This window comes from Thalassophryne amazonica, chromosome 10, assembly GCF_902500255.1.
Source record: "Thalassophryne amazonica chromosome 10, fThaAma1.1, whole genome shotgun sequence".
Classification (NCBI taxonomy): domain Eukaryota; kingdom Metazoa; phylum Chordata; class Actinopteri; order Batrachoidiformes; family Batrachoididae; genus Thalassophryne; species Thalassophryne amazonica.
This window is the reverse complement of record NC_047112.1, coordinates 115942608-115957354: the sequence shown is the minus strand read 5'-3', so window position 1 is coordinate 115957354 and position 14747 is coordinate 115942608. Positions and strand designations below refer to the sequence as shown.

At 37.2% G+C, this 14747-nt stretch overlaps 1 protein-coding gene across 3 annotated transcripts in view; it reads left to right on the top strand.

The window, feature by feature from the left end:
• The window catches only part of LOC117519395 (N-acetylneuraminate lyase-like), a 65418-nt gene that overhangs the window by 27965 nt on the left and 22706 nt on the right, over positions 1-14747 (top strand). Inside the window, exons 1-3 of one of the 3 annotated variants that reach the window (XM_034180745.1) lie at positions 1912-2034; positions 13873-13945; positions 14086-14159. In XM_034180745.1, the coding sequence (XP_034036636.1) occupies positions 13875-13945; positions 14086-14159 (145 nt within the window). In that variant the 5' untranslated portion in view covers positions 1912-2034; positions 13873-13874. Of the gene's footprint in view, positions 1-1911; positions 2035-13644; positions 13680-13872; positions 13946-14085; positions 14160-14747 lie in introns of those variants that run through there. The other 2 variants (XM_034180746.1, XM_034180747.1) reach the window with 2 other exon arrangements.

Genomic DNA, 14747 nt, shown 5'->3' with positions numbered 1-14747 from the left:
CAGGGAAGTTACCTCCACCTCTCGTTGGAACAGTAATCCACAAGCTATACACTAATCCAAAAGGATACACTCCGTCAGCTTTGATACGTTACCTCGTAGGTAGAAACGATATCTCGGCAATGAGGTGGAGGTGCCGTCCTGCTGATATACCCCACAGATGATTGCCGTCAGCTGTCTCAGGTGATGGGTGACAGCTGTCACCGTAGCTGCTCACGTGAGGCGGCGGCGCCCTCTGGTGCCTGGAGCCCGCACTCCAGGCAGGGCGCCCTCTGGTGGTGGTGGGCCAGCAGTACCTCCTCTTCAGCGGCCCACACAACAAATTAGAAATTTCACTGTGTTGTGGTGCTTATAGTTCGACCAAGTTTCAGCCATGGCAAGTAAATTAAAGGCTTTCAATAAAAATCTCAAAGCAATCAATGATGATCGACACTTTTAATCCAAAATACTTTTGAACTCCATGGCATGGACATCCTTAACTCTTCCCTCTCTGGCCATAAAATGAGGCCTTTCAGTTTAACATATAGCACATGATCACATCCAGGAACACTTTGGATGCTCAGCTTTCTGATACTGAAAATCTGTATGCCAGGTCTTGAAGGCTGAGATTTAGACGTAATTTCATGACCACGAGCATCAATTTTTCAAATTTGGTTAACGGGCTCGTTAACCTGTGTGGAATGCTGTCCTGTATGAGTCTAAACACGCCATCAAAGTTACAAAATTTAGCCCAGTTAAATAGCTGACTCTGTCAGGATCATCTTTTAGCGTCTCTAGAGATAATCTGCTTTAACTTGTCCTTTAGCTCCATATTCTCAATGGTCATCCTTTGTAATTCTGTCCGCATCATTTCCACTGGATGAGCATCACTGACAGCACTATCACTCTCTGCACATTCAGCACCACGGTCATCACTACCTGATTCTACTTGTATGTCTTCCGATACACCTGGTTCGATATTTGTGCCTGAGTATTTTGGAGATCGAGAAGGGCCTCTGCTGCCTTCAATTGTTTCAATTCTTCCTGCCTTCCCTTTGCTCGTTGATACCGCTTCTGGAAGACTGTGGATCAGGTGTGTTGCTGTTCAGCACTTCCGGGCCCATTTTGAGGGACGGGGCCCAGTCCGGGTTGGTGTTGTCATAGAGCTCTGCTTTCTTTACTGCAGATATAAACAAAACATAGTTACCAGCAAGTCAAAATGTCAATAATAAAACCCCGTGTAGTTAGCTAGGTCCTGAAAGTGTATGGCCTCTTTTCCCTCAGGCTTTTATGGGTGCAGGTTTACACACATTGAGAACTTAACTGTCTGTACAGGTCGCTACATCAATGACCATTTAATGAAAAACCTGTCAAAACATTGGGGCTTTACTGTTTATACTTCATTTAAAACTTAAAGATCAGTGAACTTAAGTTCATGTTACTTGCCTGTGATGAAATGGTCGCTACAAGCAAATACGTCCAACCACAACCGACCAATGAGCGCGCTTGTAATTCACTTCCAGTTTCAACGCGTGCAGGCGTGTTTGTTTGCGTATTTACTAAAGGTGGGCGATACCGGGATTTTTGGTACTGATCTAATACCAAGTAAATACAGGCCCAGTATCACTAATATTGATACTGATACTTTTTCATATTTAAGCTTCATAGATCCAAAGGATCCAAAAGACCAAGGATAGAATTTCGCCAAACATTGTACGTGACAACAAAATACTTTATTATCACAATCAATGCTCCGTGTTGTGTGACACAACGCAGCTCTGCTCTTACAGACAGAGAGAAGACTTTGATGAATCTGTGTGCGGCAGCAGTCAGTGCGTGCGGGAGACAAAAAAAAGCTTGAGTATCGATCTTTTTACACGAGGATTGTTCAATATCAATACCAGCGTTGGTATCGATATTATCGATATTAGGATCGATCCGCCCACCTCTACAGCCGAGCACCTGAGAACACGTGGGAAGACAAGGATCCGTGGCCGAGTTTTTGAACAAACAGTTTCGTCCTCCGAGCTCAGTATTTTGCTGAAGGACAACATTTGCGTAAGTGGAAGGAAATTTCGGTTTTCTGACGACTGTATTTGGTTGCCTGTGGGGTAAGAGGGGGTGTTTGTGGGGGACCGGTGTCGTGACAAAGTAATTATCCCCGTCAGAACTTGCGTCCCCTGACGCGGGCGCGCGCATTCACTCAGTGCAACAAACAATCTGCAGCTGCTCCCAGACAAAAATAACAGCATTGTTCAGTACATGACATTAAAAAATAAGTTTCATAATCTTTTGACGACGTTTAATGCACGCGTGTCTTTCACGTCGATTACACACACGAAGACGTTTATTAAAAAAAAAACGCTGTAAGACGTTTAATTAAAAAAGAAAACGCTGGAAGACGTTTAATAAAAAAAAAAAAAAACGCCGAAGACGTTTATTTAAAAAAGAAAACGCTGTAACCCGTTTATATATGTAAAAACAAACAAACACGCTGTAAGACGTTTATATATGTAAAAAAAAGCGCTGTAAGAACGGTTTAATATATGTAAAAAAACACGCTGTAAGACGGTTTATATATGTAAAAAAACACGCTGTAAGGAGCGTTGATATATGTAAAAAAAACACGCTGTAAAGACGTTTATATATGTAAAAAAAACAACGCTGTAAGACGTTTATATATGTAAAAAAACCAGCTGCGTAAGACGTTTATATACTTACAAAAACACGCTGTAGAGCGTTATATTATGTAAAAAAAAACACGCTGTAAGACCGTTTTATATAATGTAAAAAAAAAAACACGCTGTAAGACGTTTATAATATGTACAAAAATACCCCCACGCTGTAAGACGTTCTATATATTAAAAAAACACGCTGTAAGACTGTTATATAGGTAAAAAACACGCTGTAAGACGTTTAATATAGGTTAACAAAAACAACGCTGTAAGACTGTTAATAATAGGTAAAAAAAACACGCTGTAAGACGTTATATATGTAAAAAACAGCGCTGTAAGACGTTTATATATGTAAAAAACAACACGCTGTAAGACGTTTATATATGTAAAACAAACACGCTGTAAGACGTTTATATATGTAAAAACAAACACGCTGTAAGAGTTTATATATGTAAAACAAACAAACACGCTGTAGACGTTTATATATGTAAAACAAACAACACGCTGTAAGACGTTTATATATGTAAAAACAAACAAACACGCTGTAAGACGTTTATATATGTAAAACAAACAAACACGCTGTAACCCGTTTATATATGTAAAAACAAACACGCTGTAAGACGTTTATATATGTAAAAACAAACACGCTGTAAGACGTCTTATATATGTAAAAACAAACACGCTGTAAGACGTTTATATATGTAAAACAAACACGCTGTAGACGTTTATATATGTAAAAACAAACACGCTGTTAAGACGTTTATATATGTAAAAACAAACACGCTGTAAGACGTTTATATATGTAAAAACAAACACGCTGTAAGACGTTTATATATGTAAAACAAACACGCTGTAAGACGTTTATATATGTAAAAAACAAACAACACCTGTAAGACGTTTATATATGTAAAAACAAACAAACACGCTGTAAGACGTTTATATATGTAAAAACAACAAACACGCTGTAAGACGTTTATATATGTAAAACAAACAAACACGCTGTAAGACCGTTATATATGTAAAAACAAACAAACACGCTGTAAGACGTTTATATATGTAAAAACAACAAACACGCTGTAAGACCTTTATATATGTAAAACAAACAAACACGCTGTAAGACGTTTATAATGTAAAACAAACAAACACGCTGTAAGACGTTTATATATGTAAAAACAACAAACACGCTGTAAGACGTTTATATATGTAAAAACAAACAAACACGCTGTAAACCGTTTATATATGTAAAAACAAACAAACACGCTGTAAGACCGTTTATATATGTAAAAACAAACAAACACGCTGTAAGACGTTTATATGTAAACAACAAACACGCTGTAACGTTTATATATGTAAAAACAAACAAACACGCTGTAAGACGTTTATATATGTAAAAACAACAAACACGCTGTAAGACGTTTATATGTAAAAACAAACACGCTGTAACCGTTTATATATGTAAAAACAACAAACACGCTGTAAGACGTTTATATATGTAAAAACAAACAAACACGCTGTAACCCGTTTATATATGTAAAAACAAACAAACACGCTGTAAGACGTTTATATATGTAAAAACAAACACGCAGTAAGACGTTTATATATGTAAAAAACAAACACGCTGTAAGACGTTTATATATGTAAAAACAAACACGCTGTAAGACGTTTATATGTAAAACAAACAAACACGCTGTAAGACGTTTATATATGTAAAAACAAACACGCTGTAAGACGTTTATATATGTAAAAACAAACAAACACGCTGTAAGACGTTTATATATGTAAAAACAAACACGCTGTAAGACGTTTATATATGTAAAAACAAACAAACACGCTGTAAGACGTTTATATGTAAAAACAAACAAACACGCTGTAAGACGTTTATATATGTAAAAACAAACAAACACGCTGTAACCCGTTTATATATGTAAAAACAAACAAACACGCTGTAAGACGTTTATATATGTAAAAACAAACACGCTGTAAGACGTTTATATATGTAAAACAAACAAACACGCTGTAAGACGTTTATATATGTAAAACAAACACGCTGTAAGACGTTTATATGTAAAAACAAACAAACACGCTGTAAGACGTTTATATATGTAAAAACAAACACGCTGTAAGACGTTTATATATGTAAAAACAAACACACGCTGTAAGACGTTTATATATGTAAAAACAAACACGCTGTAAGACGTTTATATATGTAAAAACAAACAAACACGCTGTAAGACGTTTATATATGTAAAAACAAACACGCTGTAAGACGTTTATATATGTAAAAACAAACACGCTGTAAGACGTTTATATATGTAAAACAAACACGCTGTAAGACGTTTATATATGTAAAACAACAACACGCTGTAAGACGTTTATATATGTAAAACAACACGCTGTAAGACGTTTATATATGTAAAACAAACACGCTGTAAGACGTTTATATATGTAAAAACAAACACGCTGTAAGACGTTATATATGTAAAAACAAACAAACACGCTGTAAGACGTTTATATATGTTAAAAACAAACACGCTGTAAGACGTTTATATATGTAAAAACAAACAAACACGCTGTAAGAGTTTATATGTAAAAACAAACGCGCTGTAAGACGTTTATATATGTAAAAAAACAAACGCGCTGTAAGACGGTTTATATATGTAAAAACAACACGCTGTAACCGTTTATATATGTAAAACAAACAAACACGCTGTAAGAGTTTATATATGTAAAACAACAAACACGTTGTAACCCGTTTATATATGTAAAACAACAACACGCTGTAACCCGTTTATATATGTAAAACAACAACACGCTGTAAGACGTTCTATATGTAAAAACAAACACGCTGTAAGACGTTTATATATGTAAAAACAAACAAACAAACACGCTGTAAGACGTTTATATATGTAAAAACAAACAAACACGCTGTAAGACGTTTATATATGTAAAAACAAACAAACACGCTGTAAGACGTTTATATATGTAAAAACAAACAAACACGTTGTAAGACGTTTATATATGTAAAACAAACAAACACGCTGTAACCCGTTTATATATGTAAAAACAAACAAACACGCTGTAAGACGTTTATATATGTAAAAACAAACAAACACGCTGTAAGACGTTTATATATGTAAAACAAACAAACACGCTGTAACCCGTTTATATATGTAAAAACAAACAAACACGTTGTAAGACGTTTATATATGTAAAAACAAACAAACACGCTGTAACCGTTTATATATGTAAAACAAACAACACGCTGTAAGACGTTTCTATATGTAAAAACAAACAAACACGCTGTAAGACGTTTATATATGTAAAAACAAACAAACACGCTGTAACCCGTTTTATTGTCAACCCGTTTTATATGTAAAACAACAAAACACGCTGTAAGACGTTTATATATGTAAAAACAAAACAAACGCTGTAAGACGTTTATATATGTAAAAACAAACAAACACGCTGTAACCCGTTTATATGTAAAAACAAACAAACACGCTGTAAGACGTTTATATGTAAAACAAACACGCTGTAAGACGTTTATATATGTAAAACAAACAAACACGTTGTAACCCGTTTATATATGTAAAAACAAACAAACACGCTGTAAGACGTTTATATGTAAAAACAAACAAACACGCTGTAACCCGTTTATATATGTAAAACAAACAAACACGTTGTAAGACGTTTATATATGTAAAAACAAACAAACACGCTGTAACCCGTTTATATATGTAAAAACAACAAACACGCTGTAACCCGTTTATATATGTAAAAACAAACAAACACGCTGTAAGACGTTTATATATGTAAAAACAAACAAACACGCTGTAACCCGTTTATATATGTAAAAACAAACAAACACGCTGTAAGACGTTTATATATGTAAAAACAAACAAACACACTGTAAGACGTTTATATATGTAAAAACAAACACGCTGTAACCCGTTTATATATGTAAAAACAAACAAACACGCTGTAAGACGTTTATATATGTAAAAACAAACACGCTGTAAGACGTTTATATATGTAAAAACAAACACGCTGTAAGACGTTTATATATGTAAAAACAAACAACCACGCTGTAAGACGTTTATATATGTAAAAACAAACAAACACGCTGTAAGACGTTTAATATGTAAAAACAAACACGCTGTAAGACGTTTATATATGTAGAAAAACAACAACACGCTGTAAGACGTTTATATATGTTAAAACAAACAACACGCTGTAAGATGTTTATATATGTAAAAACAAACACGCTGTAAGACGTTTATATATGTAAAAACAAACAAACACGCTGTAGAGACGTTTATATATGTAAAAACAAACAAACACGCTGTAAGATGTTTATATATGTTAAAACAAACAAACACGCTGTAAGACGTTTATATATGTAAAAACAAACAAACACGCTGTAAGACGTTTATATATGTAAAAACAAACACGCTGTAAGACGTTTATATATGTAAAAACAAACAAACACGCTGTAAGATGTTTATATATGTAAAAACAAACAAACACGCTGTAAGACGTTTATATATGTAAAAACAAACACGCTGTAAGACGTTTATATATGTAAAAACAAACAAACACGCTGTAAGACGTTTATATATGTAAAAACAAACAAACACGCTGTAAGACGTTTATATATGTTAAAACAAACAAACACGCTGTAAGATGTTTATATATGTAAAAACAAACACGCTGTAAGACGTTTATATATGTAAAAACAAACAAACACGCTGTAAGACGTTTATATATGTAAAAACAAACAAACACGCTGTAAGACGTTTATATATGTAAAAACAAACACGCTGTAAGACGTTTATATATGTAAAAACAAACAAACATTATATTACGTCATGTCAAAGCGGGAGACATTTGATTTTAGCCTGTATCCTGCTTTTTTAAAAGGGTGTTTGCATGGTTATAATACAGTGTATATTTTGCTATTCATATGACAATACAATCATATGGTTATTATGTAGGGGGCCAGTTAGTTATAGAAGTAACTGTTATAGAACTACAGTGTTCTTAAATTGTAACATTAATTTACCATTATTTTTTAAGAGTGTAAACTATGTTTAAGTGCATTTGTAGCATACTTTCTTTTTCTATGCATGTAAACAGCTTTCAGTCACTTTAAGTAATTAAATATAGAGTCATGATTTTATGTTATGGAAGATATAGCATAAGGTAAACTGAGTGTTTTAAATTGTAAACTAAATGGTTATGGCCATAAAAACAAAATTGATTTCTTGTAATTAATAAAAAAGCATTTCTTTCCGTTCAAACACTGTTGTTATTTTAGAGTGTAAATATGTTAGAGTGCATGAGTAGCATCTTTCCTTTGCCCTATGCTCGCAACAGCTATATTGTCAATAAAGTATAGGTCCTTTTTATTTTTTTCTAAAACTATATGGATTTCATTCATATGTTTTTACGTCAGACATGCTGGAACCCTCGTGCGCATGCGTGAGTTTTTCCACGCCTGTTGGTGACGTCATTCGCCTGTCAGCACTCCTTGTGGGAGGAGTCGTCCAGCCCCTCGTCTGAATTCCTTTGTCTGAGAAGTTGCTGAGAGACTGGCGCTTGTTGATCAAAATTTTTTCTAAACCTGTGAGACACATCGAAGTGGACACGGTTCGAAAATTAAGCTGGTTTTCGGTGAAAATTTTAACAGCTGATGAGAGATTTTGAGGTGATTCTGTCGCTTTAAGGACTTTTCACGGTGCGAGACGTCGCTCAGCGCTCTCAGTCGCCGTCATCAGCCTGTTTCAAGCTGAAAACCTCCACATTTCAGGCTCTATTGATCCAGGACGTCGTGAGAGAACAGAGAAGTTTCAGAAGAAGTCGGTTTCAGCATTTTATCCGGATATTCCACTGTTAAAGGAGATTTTTTTAATGAAAGACGTGCAGGCGGATTGCAGCATCGGCTCGCAGCCGCCGCGACGCTCCGCCACAGGAAAAACACCTCTGTTGGAAGCCTTAAGGACAAGTTGGAACATGTCCAGCTGATAAACAATTTCTCATATACTCACTCCACTGAAAGCCATCAAAAGCCGCCTGGATTTTACAAATGGTTATCAACACGGAGGTGTTTTTCCTGTGCCGCCGCACCGCGCCGGCTGCGTCCCGAAAAATTAAGCTGGTTTTCAGTGAAAATTTTAACGGCTGATGAGAGATTTGAGGTGATTCTGTCGCTTTAAGGACTTTTCACGGTGCGAGACGTCGCACAGCGCTCTCAGCCGCCGTCGTTTTTTATATATTTTATATTGATATTCCACTGTTAAAGGAGATTTTTTTAATGAAAGACGTGCGGACGGGTCCATGCGTCGGGACGCAGCCGGCGCGGTGCGGCGGCACAGGAAAAACACCTCCGTGTTGATAACCATTTGTAAAATCCAGTTGGCTTTTGATGGCTTTCAGTGGATGTGAGTATATGAGAAATGTTTATCAGCTGGACATGTTCCAACTTGTCCTTAAGGCTTCCAACGGAGGTGTTTTTCTGTGGCGGAGCGTCGCGGCGGCTGCAAGCCGACGCTGCAATCCGCCCGCACGTCTTTCATTAAAAAATCTCCTTTAACAGTGGAATATCCGGATAAAATGCTGAAACCGACTTCTTCTGAAACTTCTCTGTTCTCTCACGACGTCCTGGATCAATAGAGCCTGAAATGTGGAGGTTTTCAGCTTGAAACAGGCTGATGACGGCGACTGAGAGCGCTGCGCGATGTCTCGCACCGTGAAAAGTCCTTTAAAGCGACAGAATCACCTCAAAATCTCTCATCAGCCGTTAAAATTTTCACTGAAAACCAGCTTAATTTTTCGAACCGTGTCCACTTCGATGTGTCTCACAGGTTTAGAAAAATTTTGATCAAACAAGCGCCAGTCTCTCAGCAACTTCTCAGACAAAGGAATTCCGACGAGGGGCTGGACGACTCCTCCCACAAGGAGTGCTCACAGGCGAATGACGTCACCGACAGGCGTGGAAAAACTCACGCATGCACACGAGGGTTCAAGCATGTCTGACGTAAAACATATGAATGAAATCCATATAGTTTTAGAAAAAAATAAAAAGGACCGTTACTTTATTGACAGACCTCGTATTGATATTCATGAGTTAGACAATATTTAAATGGTAAATGGACTGCATTTATATAGCGCTTTTCCATCTGAATCAGACGCTCAAAGCGCTTTACAATTATGCCTCACATTCACCCCGATGTCAGGGTGCTGCCATACAAGGCGCTCACTACACACCGGGAGCAATAGGGGATTAAAGGCCTTGCCCAAGGGCCCTTAGTGATTTTCCAGTCAGGCGGGGATTTGAACCCATGATCTTCTGGACTCAAGCCCAACACCTTAACCACTAGACCATCACCTCCCCTATTTAGTCATTTTCTCTAGATTAACGCTTTTTCTAAGAGTGTAAGCACACTGAAGTACATGCAAAGCATCCCTACTTAGCCTTAATACATTTTTCATAACCTTCAAGTTTATATTATGAACTTAAAAAGACATTTGGATCAGAGTTTGTCATGAATTATATGCTGTAGAAGGCTGAAAATGGTTATTCTCTTAAACCCAAGTTTTTAGAGTGTAGACGTTTATGGATTCAGTGTCTCCCGATCTTATATGCTTCAGGACACTATAAAGTACCTCTGATAAAGTTTTGGCGCTTTTGTAAAAAAGTGCATGATTCCCCTAAAATTTGTCCCTTAGCCGCCGGACTATCAGTTCAGTTCGTTCATTCGAGATTAAAATATGAAGTTATAAACTGTACACTCTTGTACTTGTCTGTGACTTTTTCTGTCTTAATAAAAGATAAGCAGACAAACGTGATGTGAGTGATGGTTGTTTTGGTTTACAAGAAATAAAATTCAGCTTTTACACTGTAAAAAAAAAAATCCACTTGTTTTTACAGAAAATTCTGGCAGCTGTGGTTTCAGGGGAATTCGGTCAAAATTACAATGAATATGTAAATGGTTTGCACATACATATTTATGTAAATTTTACAGTTTGAACTTGTAATAAAAAATATTAATCTGTAATTTTGACTGTCTTTTTCATGTTGAATTGGCATGGCCATGCTGATATTACACCTTTTTTTTTTTTTTTTTTTTTGTAAAATTTACAAATTTATTAAGTCCCTTTGGCTGCTCCCATGATTTCCACCCCTGATATCTGTCTGTATCTTATAGACTAATAAGCACAGTAGCTTTGATTAGCACATGTGCCTCAGAGCAAGAAGGTCATTGCTTCGATTCCCACCTGTGGCCTTTCTGTGTGGAGTTTGCATGTTCTCCCCATGTTTGTATTGGAAACTTTATATATATATATATATATATATATATATATATATATATATATATATATATATATATATATATATATATATATACACACACACACACACCACACACTTCTTCATTCTTCAAATAGTTGCTGACACACCCATGTGTGGATCGTTATTCATGGCTTATTATTCAGTTGGACGGAGGCATTATGAATCATTAAGGATCAACAGGCTGAACAAAAGACCCACGTCACAGCTGCAAAGTCGAATGCCCTGAGGCAGAACGATGTTGTCAGTGAGCTCTCTGCTCTCTGCAGAGAGTCTGAGAACTTCCTGAGACTGAAAGTACATGTATGTGACTAATGTCTGAGGTATGATGAACCGGTTCTCTTGGCTTTGTGTGGCCACATGTTGCTACACAACAGTTTCCAACTTAATACTGTTGACAAAATGTTCCAATTATTATGCAAAAATAAAAAGGTGAGGAAAGAATGGCTGTTTTTTAACAATGACATAAATATGATATATGTTTATCAGGCATTGACATGAAGCTTTTTAGTGTACTTGTCCATGGACAAGTAACCCTGGCAGTTTACTTGTCCTATAGGAAAAGCTGGTTGTCCGGACAAGCCGTGAGTGAGATACAAATTAAATATTTATCACATCTACTTTGCTGTGACATATCACTTCATGAAAAAGTTAACACTGTCACTCTCCTGTGTGGGTGGTAAAATTTTGCAGTTTTATTACAGAAGATGTGGCAACAGAAACAGTTTATCTGTGGTAATTCAGGGAGGCACTTATTGCCTTAATCCAAATTAAAGTATAAAAATAATAAAAAAAACATCACTAAAAGACACAAAACATAAATAATGCATGGCCTGTGGTTTTATAGTTTTTCAAAATGCGGTGGTGATGGATGTTGGGAAAGTGAAGTACACGGACCCACGCAAGGGGGCGTACATGAACGGCCAATAGGAAGTCAAATAAATGACTATTATGCAAATGTGCAAACAAAACCAAATATGCTTCAGTCAATCAGTAATCAAAAGGTGACGCGTGGGCAGGCCCGAGGGTAGGAGACGCCTATCCAGAGGAGAGCCAGAACCCACGAAGTTCCACCGCCAATGGAGACCTGCAACACACCAGAGCCGCCAAGTCCTGATTCCCCAGCTGGCCACCGCTTGTGGCTGTCAGACCCCGTACTGCTGGCAGGAACAAAAACAGGTTAAGGGTGGGTGTGTGAACACCCAGCAAACAGTCAGCAACTCACAGTAATCCTCTTGTAGGAATAAATCCAGATACTCCCAGAGTGCAGAGGAAAAACTGGAGGACGTGCAGTGTTAATTGTTATACTTAGTAAGTCAGAAGTGAGGAGTGGAGAACGCCAGCTCCTCCAACTTCCACAAACTCAGGAACTTCCACAAAGTCAGGGAACTTTGTTCCCATAAAATGCTGGGAGCCCTGAGTTAAATGCAGAGGACAAATGTACCAGCTTGCCCAGTATGTTGGTATTAACCATCGAGCTGTAGACAAAGGGTGGGGGGGGGGGGGGGGGGGTGCTGTGTTGGCAGCCACACAGGTTGACCGTAGTCGTACTGTCCAAATACATTTCCATTCATGCAACGGTGGCCACCCGTCATGTCTCCGTATGCATGCCCTGCTAATCACAGGGAATGTGACAGCCTCATAACACTCAACAACATATTTCAAATAAGCACTGAACTCAGTTTTTAACAGTCACGGAGGGTACTTTACTTGCTTGATGAAATTACCTCTTTCACTTCTACCAATGTTTGAAACAATACATTAAACTGTCCACAATCACTATGTGGAAAATAATGGCCAAGATGTTGTAGACACACATATTTGAGCTTTACTTGTGAGGAAGTTTACAAAATTACAACAGCACACAAATGTATATCCGGTTGTTAAGTTTGACGTAACGCATCATGTGATTTTCAACTTCTGGCTTCAAACAAAAAAGTCGTGCTGTCATTAACATTGAGAACTGCACTGAGACACTCTGATCAGGCTGCACACGGACAACAGCATTAACATCACAACATAAAACTCTTTGTATTGTGCCTCAAACTCTCCTGGATATATTAACTGGGTTTTTACACGTTATTGCATTTATTTTATGTAAAAATGCCAGAAGCTCAGGTTGTTTCTCTGTTATTTTCTGTGGGAGTTGCTGTGAGCTGCGATCGCTTCCTGTTCATGTCGTTTGGGGGAAAAGTGAAGTTTGTACTTTAACCTCCTGTTTATAGTAATAAATAAGTTTTTTTTAAATTAACAAACGGACATATATATTTTACCTGTGCATCATAAAATATATCAAGTTTTATTAAGTGTTCTTACCTTAGAACCAGACGAATGCAGTTAACGGAGGCGGAGAAGAGAGGGATGGAGGTTTGCACACACTGTAAACACAAACTAAACTTAAACTGTAGATCCTTAAAAGGATCATACAGATGTAACTTAATTGTAAACTTGCAGGTCTTTGGACCTGGAAACAGATTTATCACGTGATGTGTTACATCAGAACTTAACAACCGGATTTCCTACTTCAAACATCTCACTTGAGCTGTTTTTTCATTATTCACTACATTTCCCATGAATCTTTGCTGTGTCACATGAGATGAAGTGTTTCACGTGACAGCTTTGTCAACAAATCCCTGACAGGGAACTAACCCGTCAAGACAATGCTGACATTTCTTTTCGTAAGGCAGGAAAAAAAAAACCAGCTTTTTAAATTTCACGGTGGATTATTTAAATTTGCTGCATCTACTGCAGATCTGTTTGTTTTTGTGTGGCATGCATTTCTCATCAAAAGTTGATTTTGAGGTGATGAAACTGATCATGTGTCACTGATATTTTTGTTTCTTTTTCTGCATGTATTTTTCTTTTTGTCAGCTATGTCGAACATGGCTCCTGCTTCCTCTAAACAGCTGATTGCAGCCACTTTTACCCCGTTAACTGATCAAGGGTAAGTAGCTTGGAATCACCTCAGTCAGTATCAGAGATAAAAACGAGGTCTGCTGTCCTTTGCATGTCCAGTTTTTTCCTTTTTCATATTGCCAAATGTGCATGTTGTCATTTCTTGCACTTTTTTCTTCCCCAAAACAGTGAAATCAACCTTGAAGTGATTGAACCTTATCTCGACTACTTGATAAAGAAGCAAGGAATATATAGCATATTTTGTAAGTTTACCAGCACATTCCTGTTTGATATTCAGATCCTGTCTACCTTTTGGTTATTCTGAATCTGGTAACCATAGTAACTCTTGTGATCTGACTGTTGAAGGTTGTCTAGTCAGAAAACAGATGCAGCACATTAGAAAAGGCTGCATGCTGTAGAATGAGTCCTACAAGTACTCAGGGGAAATCAAAATGTTACATTGTCACTAATACAATTCTAGAAAATGTAAACTTAAGGCATTAACATCTGTGACTATGAATGATTTCTGTTTGAATGATGACACAGAAAGATGGTCTGGTTTGTTATTTGTATAATGGGGTTTAAATGGACTGCATTTATATAGCGCTTTTCCATCTGCATCAGATGCTCAAAGCGCTTTACAATTATGCCTCACAATCACCTCGATGTCAGGGTGCTGCCATACAAGGCGCTCACTACACACCGGGAGCAATAGGAGATTAAAGGCCTTGCCCAAAGGCCCTTAGCGATTTTCCAGTCAGGCGGGGATTTGAACCCATGATCTTCTGGACTCAAGCCCAACATCTTAACCACTAGACCATCACCTCCCATCACCTTTAGCTGAGCTAAAC